We start from the raw sequence: 22,023 nt of genomic DNA, 5'->3' as shown, positions 1-22,023 counted from the left end.
GCCCTGCTCGGCCACTCGAAGAATCTTGGGCGAAGACGCCGAGCAGAACGCTCGGCCGCCTACGCATGCGCGCCCTCCGCGCGTGGGAATCGTGCCGGGCGCTTAGGGCAACTTCCGCTGACCTGCCCGTGGCGCATGCGCAGCCTCAGATCCTGTGCGTCGTGCGCGGCTGAGGACGGTGCGGCCCGCCGGGACTGCTGGGAAGATGGCGGGCTCGGGGCTTGCGGCCGTGGCGTCCTGGGTGCCCCGTCGGAGCTGGGGCTGGGCTGCCATGTCCCTTGGTCCCCACCGTGACTTCAGTACGTTACTTGCACGGAAGCCCCCGCGGGTGCCCCGGCGGCTCCCAGGTTAGTGTGCGAAAGGCGGGAGTAGGATGCCGAGCTCCCGGGTTTGTGCAGCGCGCTTTTGGCGCCTGTTTCAAAAGCTGCGTTCCCCGTGTCCGGCTCGGCCTCCTGGTGCCTCCCGGTGCCTCCCGGTGCCCCCCGGTGCCCCGAGCGGTCCCGGGGAGGCCGGGGAGGTCGGCCGGGCGCCCCGCGGCTCGCAGCGCTTGCTCCTCCTGCCTCGGCACCCGGTGCCCGCACTGGCAGCGATGAAGATGTGCATTTGATGTGGTTGAAGGTGACTTATGCACCTTAGTAAGCCTAAAGTCTGGTTTTATCTTCTCGAGGCTGCCACAGTCACTACAGAGCAAATCGGAATAGGATCTAAAATTTAGAGACTCTCCTAATTGTACTTGAACAGTCTGAATGACTTTCACTTGTTGGGTCTGTGTTTGGTTACGCCTTGGCCGCGCCTCTGGTTAGGCTCCTGGTGTTTGGAATATTCACTAATGCGGTAATAGAGACCCTTTGGTTAGAGCTTACAGTTTAGCTGACATTTAGTTCGACACAACCAAAAGTGCCTGTTACGTATTCAGAACGCCTGCAATACTTACGTTGATTAGGAAAAAAAAAAAAGTATATTCATTTATGTAGCAAGTATTTGTTGAGCATTTATACACCAGGCTTTCAGCTAATCCTTAAAATACAAAGACGATTTATGAGTGCAATGTCAAGCGCGTGTTCCCTTCTAGCTCACCAACATTAAATACACCTTAATTGGCTCTAGGAAATTTCTTATTTGGCAAGGTAGGAATGAAGAGGATAGCAACTCAGCTAAGGAAATGACAAATCAATGCGTTTTTTTTGCTGATAAAATGTGTTGACCCCTCCAAGCCCTGTTTTTCACCAAAATTAGGTTTATTTCACTGTACATGCAAAGCCAACTTGTTTCCTCCAACCACTCCCAAAAATATGAAGTGTGTGATAATTCCTCAAACATTGAAAAAAAATGTAAAATGAAAACAAAAGCCTCACAGTGTAGGTAAGTCTAATGTTGAGTGTTAACTGCTCAGAAAAAAAAAATGTATATATATATATATATATATTTTAGTGCCTTGTTGCCTAGAAATTTCTCTCTCTGGGTAATTCGGAAGAATCAGGGTTGGACTTTGCTTCAGGAATGCACTATTTTTGACAGCTTTGAAAGTAATGCTGTCATGCACAAACTTGTCTTGGTAACTTTTTTTCCCTATTAAGTGGGAATAGGTTTTAGCATAATTCAGTGATTAAGATAGAAAAATATGGAGGATTTTCCAAAAAAAACTGTCATTGTAAATTGTAGCTTTTGTTTTTGTGTACTTTGTTCAGCTTGCAGACAGAAGGCGTCGGTTTCTTTCCTTAAGCGACCAGACCTTCCCAAACTGGCTTATAAGCGACTAAAAGGCAAAAGTCCGGGAATTATCTTCATCCCTGGCTATCTTTCTAATATGAATGGCACAAAAGCATTGGCAGTTGAGGAGTTTTGCAAATCCCTAGGTCACGCCTATATAAGGTAGGAATAACACATTTCAGACAAAATTTTGCTGCTATTTAGCATGTCAGTGGAGAATGGCTTACCAATCGAAGCAAATGCCAGCATTTTTATAGATTAATTTATTTTAATGGTCTTTAAGCTTTCTTCTTGTAAGTTGGGATGATGGAAAACACAACCTCTAAATGACCTTTTTTCTACCAGTCTGTACCTTGCTGACAATGCTTAGTAGAAAGGACATCGTAAGGGAATTAGTGGTAAGTTCTCCAGACGCAGCAGTCTGTCACAGCAAATATGTAATCCTCATTAGCTTTTTGTAATCTCCTATAATGACACTGTGGTTTTCCATTGACCATTGTTCATTGTCCTCCAAAAATATGTATTTAAAAGTAATGCATATATTGAAAAGTATTCTATGATTCATGTTTCTACTGAGTTTTCCCCTTCACCCCTGTACTCTAAATATGAACATAAATAGGAATAGGTAGTGTTTGTTTAAAGCATAGTTTTACAACTCTTAATGCTTCGTACAGCTAATTGAGTAAAATAGCATGCTTCCTTTGTTATGAGGTTCATCTGTAATAGTCTTTTACTTCAGTGTCAAGTTTGCTGGAAGAGAGTGTCATCTTGTAGAAAGAGCAGTGACCTGTGATTCTAGAATCCTGGTTTCTGGAATAAATTGTAACAGTAGCTGTGACAAGTCAATTCTTAAACACTTGATCCAAGTTTGTCATCAAAAAGGGGGTTGGGCTAAAGATACTTTTTGAGTTCTTTTCTAACACTTATAGCCTAAAGATCTGTTCAGGTTTTGGGGGACACTTTTATTTCTGTTTTCTCCTGTTTGGGAAACCTTTCCTCCATCGTGCTTCATTTACACTGGGTTCAGAAATGATTTTAGTAAAGACAATGGCGAGAAGAGGTACTGCAGGTGAATGAAATAACAGAGCGAGGTGTTAAACAGAAGTATATGTAGGGCCTATTTAGAGTCATTTCGGCTAAAGTATTACTTCTGATGAGGTAATAAAGAGTCAGTCTGAGATGAATGAAACACAATGATCTTTAAAAAAAAAAACAGGCTGAAGTACTACATTTGCCTGGTGTACTTCACAGGGAGCAATTGAAGGTAATGTTCTATCATTGTAATGTATAGGAAGCGCTAACAGATGGAAGGCAGGTCTTCTTGGAGACAGAGTCATAGAGACACACTCAGGGAACTACTGTGATAGTCTGTATTTCATATGACAAAGTCGGGACCAGCACCATGGCTGGTCCCTTTTATGGTACTAGCATTCTGTATGGGTGCTGGTTTGAGTCCCAGCTGCTCCACTTCTGATTGAGCTCCCAGCTAATTGCTGGGGAAGCAGCAGGGCATGGCCCAAGTCCTTGGGCCCCTGCACCCACGTTGGAAACGTGGAAGAAGCTCCTGGCTCCTGGCTTTGTGCTGACACAGCTCTAGCAGTTGTGGTCATTTGGGGAATAAAACAGTAGGTGGTAGAGCTCTGTTTTGCCTGTCTCTGTAAATCTGCCTCCCAAATAAATAAATAACTCTTTTAAAAAAAAATAAGATGAGAAAGAGCACCAGAAGTCTGGCCTTACTGAAGTGCAAAGAAGGGGATGATTGTGGGAAGAAAGGAGGATGAATGTTGATAGTTTAAAGCAAACAGTGCTCCATAGACTGGAAAAGCAAACTAGACAGTCCACCCTTGAGTAACTGGCATCTTAGAGAGATGCAAATACTTGATTGCCAAACAAAATAAGGAAAAAATTTTAATTGAATGCATGCTGAGGAAAGCGGTCTTAAATGGCCATATGTGTCAAGAAGAATTTCTTAGAATGACCTGAGTAAGAGACTAGGAGTTTGGGAGGAGGAGGAAGGAGGTGTGTCAGGCAGCGGAGCAGCGTGCAAAGCCTCAAAGTTCTCAAGAAGTTTGGGGATTGAGATTAGTTGGCTGTAACTACATGTAGAATGACCTGTGAGCCTGGTTTGGTACAGTTGATTGGTACCTTAAAGGACAGATAAGAATGCACAGGTAACAGTTGGGGCAGCACCTGAGTAAGAATTTGGAAAGAGAAACAGGTGATTTGATGATGATGATTTTATTTCTGGTCTGTCAGCACTGTGCTTGCAGGGTGGGAAAGCCCTAGTAAACAAAGGAAAGCCTCCATTCTAGTGTGGGAGACAGAGTAGAAGTGTATAATCCGGACATCTTCTGTAGTAAAAAGTGCTGTGAAGAGAACAAGGTGGAGTAAATAGAGAATGATGAAGATGTACAGTTTTAAGGATTGATTGGTCAAAAATATCATATTGAGGAAAGGCCTGGGTGAATTGAGAAACCGTGTAGATGTTTGGGGATAGTCATTCTACATGACAGGCAGGTGTGGTGTATTCCTTTCACTTCCCAAAGGTAAGAGGATACATTAGGATGGAGGAATAGTAAGGAGAAAGGAGGTCGGAGGGATAATCAGGGATCAGGATAGGGTAAAGGACTTTGGTGTTTGTTTTGAGAGACAGAGCAAGTACCTCTCTGCCAGTTCACTCCACAAACGCCCTCTCTTGGCCAATCTTGCCCATGGGTGGAGGGGACCCAGTTCCTGGAGCCATCACCTGTACCTCCCAGAGTGCATTAGCAGGAAGCTACCGTCAGGAGCCAGGCCTTGAACCAGGTTCTCCCCTGTGGGATACTAGCATCTTACCTAGTGATCTAAACACTTGCCTCAGAACTGTGGGTATTGTTAAATCTCTTAGGAAGCCTTCGGGGAGTTAATGTACGACATGGTTTTTTGTCTTAAAGGGTTCATTGTGCACAAGGAACCTTACTGACAATCACGTTAGTTCAGAGCAGAGATGATGATTACTGGGTGAGGCTGGTAGGAGTAGAAGTGAGAAAGTGCGTACAGGAAGTATTTGAAGCCCAAGCCAGTGCAGTTTGCTGAAATAAATAGACTGTGATGTTTTATCATGTTTTAAGCATTACAATAAAACTTCTGTTTTCTTAAACACAAAACCCTCAAATGGGTGTGTATTTTGATGCAAATGTGTTTTTCTTTTTTCCAGGTTTGATTACTCAGGAGTTGGAAGTTCAGAAGGCAACTTAGAAGAATGCACAGTGGGGAAATGGAGAAAAGATGTTCTCTCTATAATTGATGAATTAGCTGTAGGACCACAGGTAACTTTTTATTAAATATAATCAGTCCTCATGATATTTATAGTCTTTGTTTAGATATGAAAATTTAGTGTTTTAAATGCATGAACAGTTTTTATTTTCAATTTTTATTCTGTTTTCACTTTCTCATATTAAGTAGCAAGTTAATTTTATGAATTTTATTTTCAAAGTTGTCCTATGTTAGAACCCTGATTAATAAAGAACTTATAATTGAATTCTATTTGGTGCCAAATATTAAAAATCTGGTACCTGAATGAATATGACATAAAGTACTTCCGTTTTTATTAAGTTGCTCATGCCTCTGTGGACAGGAAAAAGTAATTCCTGGTTAAAACTAGTCATGTTTTTTTATTTTAGATACTAGTTGGATCTAGCCTTGGTGGCTGGCTTATGCTTCATGCTGCAATTGCACGGCCAGAAAAGGTCATGGCACTTGTTGGTGTGGCTACTGCTGCAGATGGCCTGGTGACACAGTTTAATCAGCTTCCTGTTGAAGTAAGTCACAAGTCAGTTTGATACCCTTGGTGTATACCTTCTGTCACCCTTGGCTCCCTATTTCTTTTATAGTTTGAGAGGTGGAGAGACAGAGCTCCCATCTCTAGTTTGCTCCCCAAATGCCCCTTGCAGTCAAGGCTGGGCCAGGTCACAGCCAAAAGCTCCCAACGCAGTGCAGATCCTCATGTGGCTGACGGGCTCAACCTCTTCAGCTGTTGCTGCCACCTGCCAGGGTGCACAAGAGTGGGAAGCCACAATTGGAAGTAGAACTAAGACTTAGGCGTGATCCTTCTGTTAGAGAATGTGAAAAGGCCAACAAGAGGTTTAACTGCTTGGCCACATGCCTGCCCCTACTGCCTCTCTCTTTCAGTACTGGTTCCTGTATTAAGGTGCCTTGATTTACTGTGCTGACTCCATCTTAGGGTCTAGTTGTCGTTTTGTAGGTGATCTCTTTGCCACCTTCAACTATTTTACCTCTTTGTTTAGGGTGGCTTTTTGTTCACAGTCCCTTTCAAGTTGTTCTTCTGAGTGTTTGAGGCACATTAATGAAAGCACACTTTGAAATTGTTTCTTCTCTTTTTAATAAAAAGATTTTGTTTGAAATTTGAAAGGCAGAGCTACATTGTGAAGAAGTGAGAGAGAGGCTGGCCTCCCATCTGCTATTTCACTCACCACATGGCTTCAACAGTCAAGTCTGGGTCAGCCTGAAGCCTGGAACCAGAAACTCCACCTGATCTCCCATGTAGGTGGCAGGGGCCCAAGTGGAAACTGCCTCTGCTTGCTTAGGGCATCAGCAGGGAGTTAGATCAGAAGCAGAGCAGCTGGGACCTATTTATCTTATTTTATTGGAAAGGCAGATATGCAGTAGGAGGAGTGACAGAGAGGAAGATCTTACCTCCGATGATTCACTCCCCAAGTGGCTGCAACAGCCTTAGCTGTGCTGATCCAAAGCCAGGAACTAGGAGCCTCCAGCCTCTTCTGGATCTCCCACATGAGTACAGGGTCCCAAGGCTTTGGACCATCCTCAAGTGTCTTCCCAGGCCACAAGCAGGGAGCTGGATGGGAAGCGGGGCTGCTGGTGCATGAACTGGTGCTCATATGGGATCCCAGTTCATGCAAAGCAAAGAGTTCAGCCACTAGGCTACCGCGCTGAGCCCTAAACCATTACTCTTAATATGAAATTCTGACATCACAGTGCCAGCAGGTTGACCAGCAGTATCACAGCAGTGGCCCCTGGAATTTTCTTTTTTTCATTATTTTCTTTGTTAATCGCAGTTATTTAGATCATATATTATCTCTTTTGAACCTACTATTTTATCGCATATGTACAGTATTACATATTTGTAAGGCCTATTATGCTGGCCCCGTCAAGTGTGTAACTTTTTAGTTATCCTGAAGTCAGCTCATAACCTTAGAGAACTTTCTAGGCCAGTGTTAATCCAAGTTACACAGATGTGCCAATTCTGGCTTGTTACGTAGTTGATGTTATTCCTGTTTCTTACCTCTTAAGTATTTTTCATTATTTCATGTTCAGCAAATCGTGATGAAAACGAGGTTTCTGAAATAACTGGGAAGGTAATTAGTTTATTATACTCTCTTACTGGTCATAAATTTAAGCACTTCATCTGTCTGCAAAACTAATGAAATAATGCCTGTTGGCTGGGTTTCCATTTCTCTGTGTGTTTTTATTTTGCATTCAGTTAAGTGGCCTTTTTTCTCAAGGGGTCTGGGTTTCACAGGCCCAAGGCTCAGACACAGATCAGAACAGTGTAGGGCAGTGGCTCAGGCAGTGTTGCCCCTGTCCAGCAGCAGCAGCAACACCTGAGGGCTGACAGATGCACTCTGGAGCTTTGCCCTGCTCGGTATTCTGTGCTTTGACACCACCTCCAGGTGAAGGGGTGGGAACCACCAAGAAACGGTGAGTCCAAAGAGTAGAGTATCATTGAGTTCTGCCACAAGTTCTGCATTGAAATCTGCACTGCAGCTCATCCGTTTTTACTTTTAGTTCATGCTCTTCTTAACTTCTTAAGAAATTACATACTCATATTTCTTATTTCATTGTTTATCAGGCGAAAGAAAAAAAAAGCCCATTCTGTCTTGAGTTCCTATTTCTGAGGGTTCTTGCTCCACATTTTTTCTTATAGTTACTCTATGTCCTCATTTTTTTTTCTACCATTGTCTTTTTCTAATCTAAACTTCAGATTCCTGGTTCTATCTCATAACTAGTTTGATAAGGAATTATTCTAAGGAAATGACAGGTGTAAAATGGGTGGTTATGCATCTTTTATGTCGTGTAAATGACAGGATTTATGTGGTTTCTTTTTTGTGTGTGTTTCCACATCACTCATCGTGAGAATAATTTAGATACTCCCTAAACGACTAAGAAGATCTATAGCTTGCAAATCAGAACATGTCTTTGCTAATCTCATTTCATAAGCATATTGAGTCCTTGTTAATTGAAGACATGCGCAAGGAAAAATCAGGGGCACCAGGACTGTCTGCTTCTGTGTGCGCTCTCTCTCTTTCTCTCTTTCTCTCTCTCTCTGTCTGTCTCTCTCAACCTGGTAAGAATCAAGACAGCAGAGATTTTTTTTTTGTCATCTTTTGTAATCCTGGGAATATTAAGCCCAACATTTCTCATTGCCTAGGAGCAGTGGCCTCCTTAACTGGCTTATCTTTGTATACTTGTTGGGACACTAGAGGGCCTCAGATGAAATGGAAAGCCCTTCGTAATTTCAGCTTCTAACCACATAACTGTAAGAGTTTCTTCATGGTAAAGAACCTTAGTATGCTGTCATTGGATAATACTGCTTTTGCTGATTCTGAATTTTTTGTTTTTGAGGGCTTGAAAGTGTATTTTTTATAAAGTTGAATCTCCTTCAGATAGACCAGTTTGTTCTATTTAAAAGTGGATAGCAGTGTAACTGGGCAGGGACGCTTAAAATGAAAGTAATAGTACCTCACTTTTCAATAGTTAGCATCGCTTCCATTTCAGTTAATAACCAGTGGAACTAAATTTTAATTGCTGAAATGCATACAGATTCAAGAACAATCCTGAGTAGCTTGTGAATAAGTGGATATCATTTTTGCTTTGAACACTTGATTTGTATTTGTTTAATACAGAGAAACTGATGACATTACAACAGATTCATATGTTGTGTGTTCTTATAGAACTTCATTGTGTGTGTTTAAGATTTACTCATTTTTGTTTGAGAGGGAAATTTTTACGGAGAAGGAGAGACTGAGAGAGAGGTCTTCTCTACCTGTTGGTTCACTGCCCCAAATAGCCACAACAGCCAGAGCTGAGCCATTCTGAAGTCAGGAGCCAGAAGCTTCCAGGTCTTCCATGTGAGACAACAGTGGCCTGAAGATTTGCGCTTCTTCCACTGCTTTCCCAGGCCCAAGCAGGGAGCTGCATCAGAAGTGGAGCAGCCAGAAGATGAGCTGGCGCCCATATGGGATGTCAGTGCCATGGACAGAGTTTATTGTGCTGTACCACTGTGCTGGCCCCAAAACTTTATTGTTTTTTAAGACACACATTTGAAAGTATAACTTTCAGATATGACTCACTGAATCAATAAATACTGAATTTTATCAAATAAATTTTATCAAATCAAATAAATACTGAGTTTTAAAAATGTAGGTTATCACATACATTTTTAAATTTTTATTTTCATTTCTATGTTTACAGTAAAGTAACTTTTAAAACATGAAGAAAAATTCAAAGTATTTGGGAGGAAATCTTAAACTTATAAATTCTCTAATACGTTGTATCTGATTTAGCTTTCCTGATACTTTCCTTTATTATTGGTAAAACGTCTATCCTGTTTCTCTAATCAGAAATTTCCCTCATGTCACATGATTGCACGTGCCTTAAACCAGCCCCATGTTGCTTTCTAATTCAAGTCCTGTTGATGTCTTTCCAAACAGTTTATGCAGGTATTCATTTATACTTAAAGATGTTTCTTGGAATATCAGCAGGTTGGGCATGACCATTAAAAAGCTAAAGTTGTTTAGGTAGCCTTTAAAATTTTTTTCACAGTTTTTTAAAGCTCAAAAATGTATGTCCTATATAAATCATCATAGGAAACTATTTGAGAGTTCCCCAAAAAATTAATGGAATGTGTGTGTTTTGAAGAACATGCAGCACGGGCAGTCATAATTTTCTTAGCACTTGGGTTCTTGCCACCCACGTGGGAGAACCTGGATTGAGTTCTTAGCTCTTGACTTGGGCTGTATTTCAGCACTGTTTTAGGCATTTAGAGAGTGAAGCAGTGTGTGAAAATTCTGTTTGTTTCTTTCTGTCTCTCAAACAAATAGGGGCCACCAGTTTGATGTAGGGTATAAAACCACTGCCTGTGATGACAGCATTGCATTTGGGCACTGGTTTGTATTTTGGCTGCTCTACTTCTGATCAAGCTCTCTGCTAATCAGGGAAAAGCAGCAAAAGATGGCCCAAGTGTTTGGAGATTCCTCCAGCCCTGACGTTTGCATCCATCTGGAACTGATCTGACTGTGAAGCATCTTTGTCCTCAGAGCTCTCCCTCTGTATCTCTGTCAAAATAAATAGATTTAAATATATAGATTTTTACACTTTCTGCAAAATAAACTTTAATTACATTTTTTGCAAACTTTTTGCAGTAGTCTCAAAATTTCAGAGATATATATTTTACATAGTTTATGCTTAGGTAAAACAAACTCATAAAGCAAAATACTGGAAGGAAATAAGCCTTGCTTATTTGAGAGCAGAATGAGATAGAGAACGCACTGTTATCTGCTGTTACCCTTCTCAAATGACTGCAGTGATCAAGGCTGGCCTGTCTCAAAGGTAGAAGCCAGAAAGTCAGTGCAGGTCTGTCGGTGGATGGCAGGGACTCGATTCCTGGAGCCAGTATTGAGCCCCAGTGCTCTGATGTGGGACCCGATATCTTATGCCAGATCAAATGACCTGCCCCAGAAGCCAGAATATTCATGGTTTTCATGTGCATATAGTAGGGTTATGGGTGTCTCATTCCTTTTTATACCTTCTTCTGTTTCCTATGTTTTCTGTTGTGACTATATGTTATACATCATAGAAAATTCTGACTTTTAATAAAGTATTTTAAAATTCTCATTTTTTGGAAAATAATTAAGACAAATTATAACCTTAAAAATAGGATCCTCAAAGAATCAAAGGATACATACTGTTTCATTTGGGCACAGCAGGTTAAACTGCATCTTAGGGTGACTGCTTCCCATATCAGACTGCCAGTTGATGTCCCAGCTCTGTTGCTGATTCCACTTCCTGCTGACGCATTCTAGGAGGCAGCAGAAAATGGCCCAAATACCGGGGCCCCTGCTGCTCAAGTAAGAGACCTGGGTGGCGTTTCTAACCAGAAAAATACTGGTTTTTGCACTTTGTAGGGGTGAACCAGCACGTGGAAGGTAGATTTCTTTTCCTCTTGCCTTCTTTCCCTCCCTCCTTCCCTTCTTCACTGTTTCCGTCTCCCTTCCCTGGCATTACTCTTTGAAGTGGATGAAAGCAAATGGATTTTTTTAATAAATGCAGAAATGATATTATTCAGCTGTTAGGAAGTATTTGAAAGGTGACTTTGCCATCTGATGCAAGAAGTTCCTGGCATTTGGTCTGAACTGGCCTAGTCATAGTCTTTGCAGATGTTTGGGCGTTGAAGGAACCCCTGAAATGTCTAGCTCTGGGTATCTTCCTCCCTTTTTTTGTCACTCTGCCTATCAGACAAATTAAGAACCTAAGTTTTTATTCTAAAATGTCATTTTCTGTTAGTATGAATAATACTTGAACTGATCCTAAGAAATTACTGTACCTTCTCCTTTCCTCCCCATTTAGTGAGAGTGAGGTAGTACCTTGATGCAAGGTGCTGTGGAACAAACTTGAAAAAGTCTGAGTCCTAGTCCTAACAGTTACTTTGATCTTTGAATTCTCTATTGAAATTCTCTTAGCCTTAATATCTTTTTTAGTAAAAATGGAATAATTACTATTATCATGATCTTATGAAATAATATATGCAAAGTTTGTGTCAAAGTATCCTTTAAAAAAAAAAGGTATTGAGGCCAACACCATGGCTCAACAGGCTAATCCTCCACTTTTAAGTGCAGCATCCTATATGGGTGCTGTTTATGTCCCAGTTGCTCCACTTTTAATCCAGCTCTCTGCTTGCAGCCTGAGAAAGCATCAGAGGATGGCCCAAAGCCTTGGGACCCTGCACCCACATGCGAGACCCAAAAGAGACTTCTTGCTGCAGATCGGCTTAGCTGCAGCCATTGTGGCTACTTAGGGAATGAACCAACAGATGGAAGATCTTTGTCTCTCCTTCTCTCTATAAGTCTGCCCTTCAAAAGTAGAGCAACAGAAAGCTAGTAATGGAGGCAGAAAGAGAAATATCTGCCATCCACTGGTACACTCCCCAAATGATTAAATCAGCCAAGTCTGAGTTAGCCCTAGGCCAGAAGCCAAGAGGACCATCCTAGTCTCTCACATGGGTGTCAGGGACTCAGTTTGGGGGCCAGTTTTTGGTGCCATCACATGTGCATTAGCAGGAAACTGACTAGGAAGCAGTGTAACCAGGACTTGACAGCTCTCCTTGCACAGCTGTGTGATCTTGGGGCCACACTGGTTGCAGGGCCAGCCCCAGTTGTCACAGATCTTGCATGGTATATTAATTGGTGTTCATTATGTTGGTGATTGTGGTTATTACACTTTTTGTTACTCCTCTCCTTGCATTCATGAACTACTTCTGTTAGACTCTTAAGACTATTACAGGTGTTAATGTATATACGCTTTGTGTACGTACTTAGATTTTCCTTTTTTTCTCAAAAGGTAAAAAAAGAAGTAGAGATGAAAGGTGTATGGACCATGCCATCAAAATACCATGAAGAAGGCGTTTACCACATTCGGTACAGTTTCATTAAGGAAGCTGAGCACCACTGCTTGCTGCACAGCCCTATTCCTGTGAACTGCCCTATCAGATTGCTGCATGGCATGAAGGACGACATCATTCCTTGGCACACGTCCATGCAGGTTGCCGACCGGGTAGTCAGCAGAGATGTAGATGTCATCCTCCGCAAAGATAGTGATCACCGAATGAAGGAGAAAGCAGACATCCAGCTTCTTGTTTATACTATTGATGACTTAATTGATAAACTTTCAACTATAGTTAACTAGCATCGTGCTTTTGGTTTGTATATAAGCTCACGTATCCAAAAGATTAGCAAAGGAACAGCTAGTTATAAACCTTCGTACTTTAAGTTCTTCCCTCTACCTCAGTTTTGTAAATATTGGGTAAGTATTTATCTAATGATGTATTTGCATAAACTGTACAAATTGTGAAAAAAAAAGTATACTGGCTGCTGTTTGGAAATTTTCTTCTTTAGCTCTTAATTTTCTGTCTATTAAAATATCTCATTTTATTCAAGTGATAATTACTTTTATGCTTATATTAGCTCTGCCAGCTCTTAATTTCATTCTCTCAGAATTATTAATAAAGCTCAAATATGTTGTTTTTTGTTTGATACTATTATGTATTCAAATTTGTAAACTCAATTTGAAATGCAATGTAGAAAATAAGAACATGTTTATTGAATATTTGAAATGATCAGAAATGTCTGAAGCATAATAAAGTTCAAAAATCAGGATATAAATGTTACAATTGAGCTACATGTTTTACTTTTATATGTCAATGCTTTATGATGCCATAAGGGAACTATTTCCATATTATAGTTTATATTTTTAAGTGTTTATTCATTTTTATGTGTTTGAAAGATAGAACAAGAGCTTTTATCTGCTAGTTGATTGTTTATATTCTCACACTAGCCAGGGCTGGGCCAGGCGGAAGCCAGGAGCCAGGAACTCCATCAGGGTCTCCCAAGTGCATGAGCCCTCGTCTGCCTCTTCCTAGGGTGCACATTCACAGGAAGCTGGTCGGAAGTGGAGCTGGGACTACATCCCAGGAGCTCTGGTGGGAATGTGCGCATCCCAAGTGGCAGCTTCCATTGCCTACCGCATCCGTCATATATAAATGGAGAAATTTATACTCTGGTTTCTCTTCAGATCATATAAATCTTTTGCCTTTTTTAAATGGAGAACTTTTTATTAATATGTACCATTTTTATACTGAGATAAAACTAAAAAATGATCTTTGTATTATTGCATACTTGCAGCAACATTTTATTAATATATGCCTAAAGTACAAATAGTGAAGTGATTGTCATCTAAATCCAAGGGCTTTGTGAAGTATTTGAGTCAGTTAAAAATATATAAACCACTTAAAGCGTAAGGGTTAATTTTTTATTAACTGAATGAGATTATGCAGCATTTGGGCCTAGTGTGGATCAGGTTTGGCCGGACGTCAGCTTGCTTTGTCAGTGTAGAACTACGTTGACAGTGTGAGGTGTGCATAGAGTGTTACGCAGCAAAGGTTCTTCTAACTCCTTCATAATAAGCGAATCAGCATTCCGTAAACAATTTGAAGGATAGTTCAAGAACCAGAATTTATAAGCATTGGAGAAAAGTTTAGAATAAAAGCTGCTGTGTAGCAAGTATTAGTTAGCATAACAGAACTTACTGCTTGGTTCCCTGTTTACAAAATCGGTCCTTGCTAGCATCTGGGGGCATAAATTTCAGTAGTTTTCTACCATTCCCCAAATTGATCTAAGTCACTTACAATGCCTACATTGTGCAAACAAGATAATTTGTGCTGAATATTTGGGAACCTGGGATTTAGTTAGATACAAGTCGGCTGCCTCTGCAACGAACTCCTGGTATGGATCATGGGCACTGAGTCTCTGAGAAGCTGCCTTGGTGGGCAGCATGTCATGTGTAGTGTTGTTACCTCTGGGACAAAACTTAAATGTTTGCACCTGATTTTCTTGTACCTCACTGATTGTGCCTGGTATCCTTTCTCTGTAGTTCTTAACCATGAACAGAACTGTACTGAATACTGAGTTCAAGCACATCTGAATCTAGGGGTAGTCTTGGGGACCCTTGACAGAGATACGGCTTTCATCTGTAGATTATCTGCCATGTTGGACAAAGTCACTTAAAAACATATTAGTCATCCTTGTGTGCCACAGTGTCTGGTCCTGGAGTGGTTTGATAAGAGGATGATGCCGTGCTATTGAGCCTTATTTTTCCCAAATATTTCAAGGAACAAGGGTTTTTAGAAAGATATAAGAACCCTTTTCCATATGAGGGTTCTGAGGTTAAAAAAATACGATTAGAGATTCATAGCCTGTATGTTGAAGCAGCATAACGATTTTTTAAAATTTTTTAAATTTTTATTGGAAAGATTTATGGATAGGCAGAAAGATCATCTATCTGCTTGTTCACCTCCCAAGTGGCCGCAATGGTCAGAGCTGAGCCGATTCAAAGCCTGGAGCCAGGGAGCTTCTTCCAGGTTTCCCACTTCTTGGGCCATCCTCTGCTGCTTTCTCAGGCCACAAGCAGGAAACTGGATCAAAAGTGGAGCAGCTGGGATACAAACTGGCACTCTCATGAGATCCTGGTGCATGCAAGGCGAGGACTTTAGCCACTAGGCTATGGTACCAGGCTCCTATAACATAATTCTTGGGTATTGAGATTGGAACTTAGATTCAAGTTCTAGCGTAGTGTTTCTTTGACAGCAATTTATTTAACCTCCTTTAGTCTCAGTTTCCTCTTCTGGAAAAGATACAAACTGAGATCATTGGAGTTCAGGTAAGTCTGAGCAGCAGCACAGCACAGGTGTCTGGCTTCCCCAGCAACGTGGCTGTGACTGGGGTACCCGTGTGCCAGCCCAGACTTCCTACTGGGGATCCTAGCTCCCCATGCATCGCTGCTAGGTAGGGGAAGAGTCCTGGGTTTGTGGGAGGCCAGTGTACCAACTGGTGCCAGGCTCTGCCTGCTGGCCACCCAGCGGCGAGCTCTGGGGTCTTGGGGATTCATGGATAAGGGACATTCACAGTGCATGTAGGCAAGGAATGAATCCTGAGGGACACCCAGCAACAGGGCCACTGTATGTGCAGGTAAGTGAGGGGTCTAAGACTTGGTGATTTTGAGGGAAGAAACCTGAAGATGTTTTTGGGTCATACTGTTGCGCCAGCCCACATGGAATTCACAGGTTGAGCTTGTTGGCATGGAACATGGCTGACCACCGCAAGGAGCACACATGTAAGCTATGGTTGGGGGCCTGTCTGACAGGGCTAGATCCCAGTAGCAGACAGTGAGTGTCAGATTATGGGATGGGTGACTTTAGACTGGGCCATGGCACCAACCAGCTCACAAGAGAACCAGGTCCAGGGGTGGATTCTGTGGGGGATATGTAGGCCTAACCCTATGGAAGTACAAGTCCTGCTGGTTAGCTTGGGATGGTGATGGGCTGAGCTAGACATGACTGTGCAACTCACTGATACTCACTAAGCTGGGCACAAGCGGGCAGGTCCAGACTGCAGCACCACATGAGCCACACCATCTCATACAAAGGCCAGGATGGATGCAGCAGGCCTAAGTGTTGGGTAGGCTGGGCAGGATAGCTCCATCTGTCAGCAAGTGTGTGAGTTGGTTTTGGAAGAGGGGTGGACTGGGCAGGGCTGAACAAACCATAGCCCACTGGCAAGTGCAGAAAACAGGATTAAGTGCAGGTCAGGCCGGGCTAGGCTGCCACACCTACTGGTTTGAAGGAGCCAGGGATGAGAGCAGACTGAGCAGGACTAGCTTGCAGCACCTACCAGTGAGAGTTGGCACTAGGGGCTGGCTGGGCCAGGCCAGGCTGCAGCATTCAAAGGCAAAGGCAAGACAGTAGAGGGGTTATATCAAGCTGGATCAGAGCAACCACTGGCATGCACAAGATCAGTGGCTAGGATCAGGCCTGGTTGAGGAGCTAAGAGGACATCCTGGCTAGGTTGTGGGTCCAACTGGTGAGTGCAGGTGCCAGAGTGAAGGATGCGGTCTTGATATATGCAGTCTGCCTCAGCATGGATGTTGACTGGGTCTGGAGCGTGCAAGAATAAGCTAGACTCCAGCACCCATTTGAGCTTATGAGAACCAGGATGGAGTAGGATGGGCTGGACTGGGTCTCACTGTCCCTGCTGAGCCATGTGTGAACTGTGTCTGGGTTTGGACCAGGCTGGGCTGGGCTGTAGCACCCAACAATAAGAACCAGAATGGGTGAAGGCTGGTCAGGAAAGGCCTCCTGTTCCTGCTAGGACAGGAAATGGACTAAGTAGGGCTGGCCCATGGATCCACCAATGAGTGCAAGATCTGGCATTGGGAGAGATTCTGATGAATGAGCTTGGGGAACCATTCTGTCGGGGCACAGTGTGTGGTGGGCAGAATCGGGTTGGACTGCAACACCCATTAGTTTGCATAAAAGACAAGGTTGGAGATAGAACTGACCCAGCAATTGCGACTAGCAGTGTGTGCATAAGTTGATTTGGCCGAAGGGCCGTGCGAGAACCTGTAATAGCATGCACAGGTCTGGGATCACCTCAGATGAAGTTTCTTTGGGAATCTCCCCCAACTGAACCACTGAACTCAAAATTCCAACCATGGAGAAAATTACAGGTTCCATAGTCTGGCTGTAGAGTGCATGTGTCAGAGCTAAGAAGCCTCCTTAGTGGCTTAGATGGAGCAGTGGACAGCATATCCAGATGCAAATGGACAATTTGGCAGTACATTGGGGCCTGCAGAGGACACCTTGCACCATAACAGGATGGAGGACAGAACAAATCGATCAACTACCCCAACCAAATGTTGGCAGTGGTTATCTGGGCAAACGGAGACTCTAAGGTGGAGTATGTCAGCTGGTGGATTCTGGAGAGATTTCATTGTGATTGGAGTGGCAAGATTGGCAGCAATTTAGAACTGTTGAACTATCAAACCACTTGAGCAGGACCCTTGGAGTATGCCCCACATCAGGGACCCTGGGATGGTTGCGGGGCTGGATGTGGCTTCTCCCTTTATCTCTTCCCTCCCCCCAGGTACAGGAAGGAAAAAAGAGCATGTCAATACAATGGTTATACCCACTTGCCTCTAGCCCTTCACCCTTCACACCCTAATCAAATGTGTTAAAATTATCAAAAATAAAATCTATACAATAAGAAAAAGAATGTCCGGGAAAGCACAGCCTTAAAGTTTTTTAAGGACAGTCCAGCAAGAGTCTGATGAGTACAAATTCATGGAGGGATGGAAAAAAATGACAAGGAAGGGGATAGGGATTCTACGCTGAAGCTGGATTTTTGTCTTCTTACCTGAAGATTTCAAACTGGGATTCTGGTTTTATAGTGTTTCTTCAAACGTTTAGCTTAAAAAATATATAGGAAAAACTTAAAATTTGGTTTTGTGGGATTTTAACATCACGAACTCCAAATGCAATTACATCTATAAAATATATACTCTAGCACCTAGTTGATTATCTTAGTCTTTCTCTATTTTTCCCTAAAGCTGTTCTGGAACTTCTTCTTTTGCTGCCTCATATTCAGGTGACTGGTAAACTGCATGAACAGCTGACAGCCCCTGTTCCTTACCCTCTGGGACTCCTGTGTTACTTAAAAGTGACCTGAACCTTCTAAATGTCAATGCCAAGGGATAAAACATAAGTATCAATGGGGTGGAAGTCTAGTTTGCTTACTATACTTTGCTTTTACTGCATCACTTCAGTTTGGAGGCATATGCAGACATGGCTGCAATCCAGGAAGCCAATAGAAGGACCGAATGTGAAAGAGGAAGACAAACTCTGAGAGAGCCCAAGTTGTATAAAGCGTGGATTTAGACAACTAAGAGACCAGCCCTCCCCATAGAACTGTTCTCAGCACAGTTTCCTAATTAAGTATGTGAAATGTTCATAAAATGTGGAACAGTTTAGGAAAAAAAAAAAAAAGTCCTGAACTTATTTTCTGGACATGGGGAGAAAGTAGGTGAAATTTAAATACAGTCAGAATTCATAAGGGATTGTCTGATTCCTGGATACTTGCCCACATATCAAATCCTGGTCACTCAAATTCTTTATTATATAATGACTTATGGTCTATATAATTATATGTACTTTTCTGCATATTTTAAGCCATCTCTAGATTGATTACTTTTAGTACTTAATACAGTGTCAGTTCTGTGTAAATAGTTGCATGGCTTAAGTATCAATGATAAGGAAAAAGTCTACAGATTTATTTTTCAAATAAATTTTGATCTGCAGTTGGTTGAATCCACAGTTGTGGAACCAGGAAATGCTGGGAGTGACTCTATCAGTATTTATATATTCATGTAAAACCCCCTAAATAAATTTAGGAACATTTGTCTAGTATGGACAACTTGATTTGCAAAAGAAAACATGTTTTGATATAATTAGAGGCTCTAGAGAAGTGAAGACATTCTTTAAAAGCCAAATTATGTTTTGGAGGTAATGCCCTTCACCATTTTGTTTTCCTCTTTTCTTGGGCTTTCAAGTTTTTACTAACAAACATTCCAGTGCTGTAAAATAACCTCAAATGGCAGGTTCTCTGTGAAGTCCTTCCAGACTCTCCCTCATTGCTTTTTTCCCAGGTAGTATGTTGCTGGGGCCCCTGTGCTATGATGAGCAACACTCAGGCCTATTTGAGAACTTAACTACTTTGAAACCCTCAGTTTATATGACTGCATCCTCTATAAGTACTGTTGAGATCAGGAGCTTTATTTTGACATAGTTCATCTAAAGGTCTCTCTGACCATCACCACCACCTATCTAGCTCCTCCTCACTACCCATCTTACAGCGTTCAGATTCCCTCAGCTTCTAGCCTGGATTTTTTTCTCAAGCTCTTTACTCAACTTGAGCACCACCATCCATGTTTATGATTTTAACCACTACCTGCATGCAGGTTATTCAAGTGCATTCCTGTAATTTCTATTTATTTCTTGAGCTCCAGACTCATAAAACCAACTGCTTAATAAACTGGACCATGGGCCTCGCAAATACTATACGTCCAAACTTTATTATCTTTCTTACTTCATGTACCACCCCTCCTTTGAATCCTCCGCAATAAATGGAGCCACCATTAACTTCTCTTAGACAAGTTAGTTATGAGTCACTCTGGACTATCTTTTCCTGTACTCAAATCAGCCCCCTATCGAAAAAAACTCAGTCTGATAGGTAAGCCCAAGATCAGTAAGGGTTTCACTGGATACTGTGGTTTACGGGAGCTCTGGTTTATAGCATTTCCCAACATGCATGGACACAACACTGGGAAGACATGCTAAGTAGCACACTATAATGTAGTATTTGTACCACATAAGGACAATAAACACGTCCTTAGTAACATAGGTAATGATAAATGTAACAAATCAGGAATCAGTTCATTTTGAGTCCTTGACCTTTATTTGAATATAATTTGTTGAAGAGTAAGTCAGTGGGGCCGATGTGGCATAGTGAGTAAAGCTGCTACCTGTGACACTAGCATCCCATATGGGTGTCAATTGGAATCCCTGCTGCTCCACTTCTGAACCAACCCTCTGCTATTGTGCCTAGGAAAGCAGCAGAGGATGGCCCAAAGTCTTGGGGCTCTGCACCAACAGGGGAGACCCAGAAGAAGCTCCTGCCTTCTGACCTCGGCCTGGGCAGTCCCAGCAGTCGTGGCCATTTGGAGATGAACCAGCAGATGGAAGATTCTCTCTAACTACTTTTCAAATGAATAAACCTTTTTTTTTAAAAAAAAAAAAAAGAGTAAGTTGATATGATTTGATTGCTAATAATGGCTGAGTTTAATAACTAACTCTTAAAATTCCAGAAAACTGTATTTGCAAGCATTGCACTTTACGATCAGCAGCCTGACATTTCACCCTTTTTGCTTTCTGTATGCTTCCATTCTTTGTTGATACTAGAACATTTTAGCCTTTTTAATAAGCCGCCTTTGCCAGCAGCATTCCCACCCTTCCTGTTTCACCTCATCACCCTAGCAAACATTTACTCCTCTTTCCAAACTCCAAATCATCTTGTTTAGAAATCTTCCCCTATTCCTAAACCCCTTGCTATAGTATTTTGTGCATAATTTTAGTATGAAATCTGACTGGCATTTTAATATTCGCAGATTTAATTTTGGTAATTTGCCAAATCTCATTCAGTTTTGTGTCTTGGGCACATGTACATAGTTTCTTCCGAATTGTTGCTGAAAAATTTAGCTGCCGTGGTAACAAGCTTTCAGTAAATGCAGGGCTAAGGCACTTTCCAATATCATCCCCTCTAGAGAATCTATGAACTTGTGAAAATCTGGATACTTGTATCCAGTGTTCTACCTTAGCTCTCATTGTATCCTAGTCACACTTAGATGTGCATTTAGAGCACATCAACTTTCTGGGGGTCTTTTAAGATTTATTTATTTTTATTACAAAGTCGGATATACAAAGAGGAGGAGAGATAGAGAGGAAGATCTTCTGCCAATGATTCACTCCCCAAGTGAGCGCAATGGCCGATACTATGCCGATCCGAAGCCAGGAGCCAGGAACTTCCTCCAGGTCTCCCACACGGGTGCAGCATCCCAAAGCATTGGGCCGTCCTCGACTGCTTTCCCGGGCCACAGGCAGGGAGCTGGAAGGGAAGCGGAGCTGCCGGGATTAGAACCAGCGCCCATCTGAGATCCTGGTGTATTCAAGGTGAGGACTTTAGTCGCTAGGCCACACCTCCGGGCCCACATCAACTTTCTGTTACAAGTCAAGTGATTCTTAGAGTCCAAAGATCAGCAAACCACAGTCTAAAAAAAAAGGCATATGCAATGCCTTCAGAAATGTTGCATTGTTTCAAGTTTTGTGTACCAAGATCAGTGTTTTCTTTTGGTCAATTCCAGTCATGGAATTTCTGTTAGGATCTGTGTTCATCAGCCCTGGGTAGAAATGGCCATCTTGCGGTCACCAAGGTGCAATGGAGACAGACCTCTGTATTTCTTTAGAGCTTCTTTAACTGAAGACCACGTAGTGTCAAAATATGCATTAAGCAGTCTTCCTTTTTCTCTTTCTAAATCTTGTCTCATGCAATTGCCTGGTTCACTCACAACCTTTGTCTCTCTCGCTCAGAACTTCAATGACTGGCCACTAAATCCTTCAGGCATGCTACTCACAAGGCTAGCAAGTAATCAAATTGTGGTTAGTCCAGGCTCCAGCTGGCAGGATTTTGTTGTTGTTGTTGTTGTTAACACATGTATTATTAGAGGAGTCATTTCCTGCACAGTTTCTAATCAGTTTCCCAGGGGAACCGAGCTCACCATCCCCTGTAGTAGAACCGCTGCGTCCACTGTGCTGGAGTCCATTTTATCCGTTCAACCCAGAAGCAAGAATTATGTTACTCCTGTCCAGTATTTGGCACATTTAAGCAATCAACAGACATTTGTTGAATGCAAAGTGAACCAAAGAGCAAACATTTGGCTGTTTTTCTCATGAAAAGTACCCAGAGACTTACTCAACATGTAGTTCACAGGTCATGGGTGCCCCCACTGACTTCTCAGAGTTGCTTAGCAAAGAAATCCCAGCACAGTTCATCCAAAGACAGAGAAGAGTCACTGGGG

The 22,023-nt window shown here is 42.2% G+C and overlaps 1 protein-coding gene across 1 annotated transcript; it reads left to right on the top strand.

Annotated features, from left to right (window-relative positions):
- Nucleotides 1-183: 183 nt before the first annotated feature.
- Nucleotides 184-13,171, top strand: ABHD10 (abhydrolase domain containing 10, depalmitoylase). The gene is made up of 5 exons (XM_040980502.1): nucleotides 184-347; nucleotides 1,689-1,872; nucleotides 4,907-5,018; nucleotides 5,373-5,510; nucleotides 12,346-13,171. The coding sequence occupies exons 1-5, from the start codon at nucleotides 206-208 to the stop codon at nucleotides 12,688-12,690; spliced, it is 921 nt and encodes a 306-aa protein (XP_040836436.1). The 5' UTR covers nucleotides 184-205; the 3' UTR covers nucleotides 12,691-13,171.
- The last annotated feature ends 8,852 nt before the right edge of the window (nucleotides 13,172-22,023 follow it).

Source organism: Ochotona curzoniae, unplaced genomic scaffold, assembly GCF_017591425.1.
Source record: "Ochotona curzoniae isolate NIBS_2020 unplaced genomic scaffold, NIBS_Ocur_1.0 contig_3498, whole genome shotgun sequence".
NCBI lineage: Eukaryota > Metazoa > Chordata > Mammalia > Lagomorpha > Ochotonidae > Ochotona > Ochotona curzoniae.
The sequence above is the reverse complement of the archived record's forward strand: the minus strand, read 5'-3'. Positions and strand labels throughout refer to the sequence as shown.

Excerpts from the sequence above, each read along its gene's own strand:
- ABHD10 (XM_040980502.1), top strand. The coding sequence starts at position 206 with ATGGCGGGCTCGGGGCTTGCGGCCGTGGCGTCCTGGGTGCCCCGTCGG. Across the intron at positions 1,873-4,906 it reads CTAGGTCACGCCTATATAAG|GTTTGATTACTCAGGAGTTG; the intron begins GTAGGAATAACA and ends TCTTTTTTCCAG. Across the intron at positions 5,019-5,372 it reads AATTAGCTGTAGGACCACAG|ATACTAGTTGGATCTAGCCT; the intron begins GTAACTTTTTAT and ends TTTTTATTTTAG.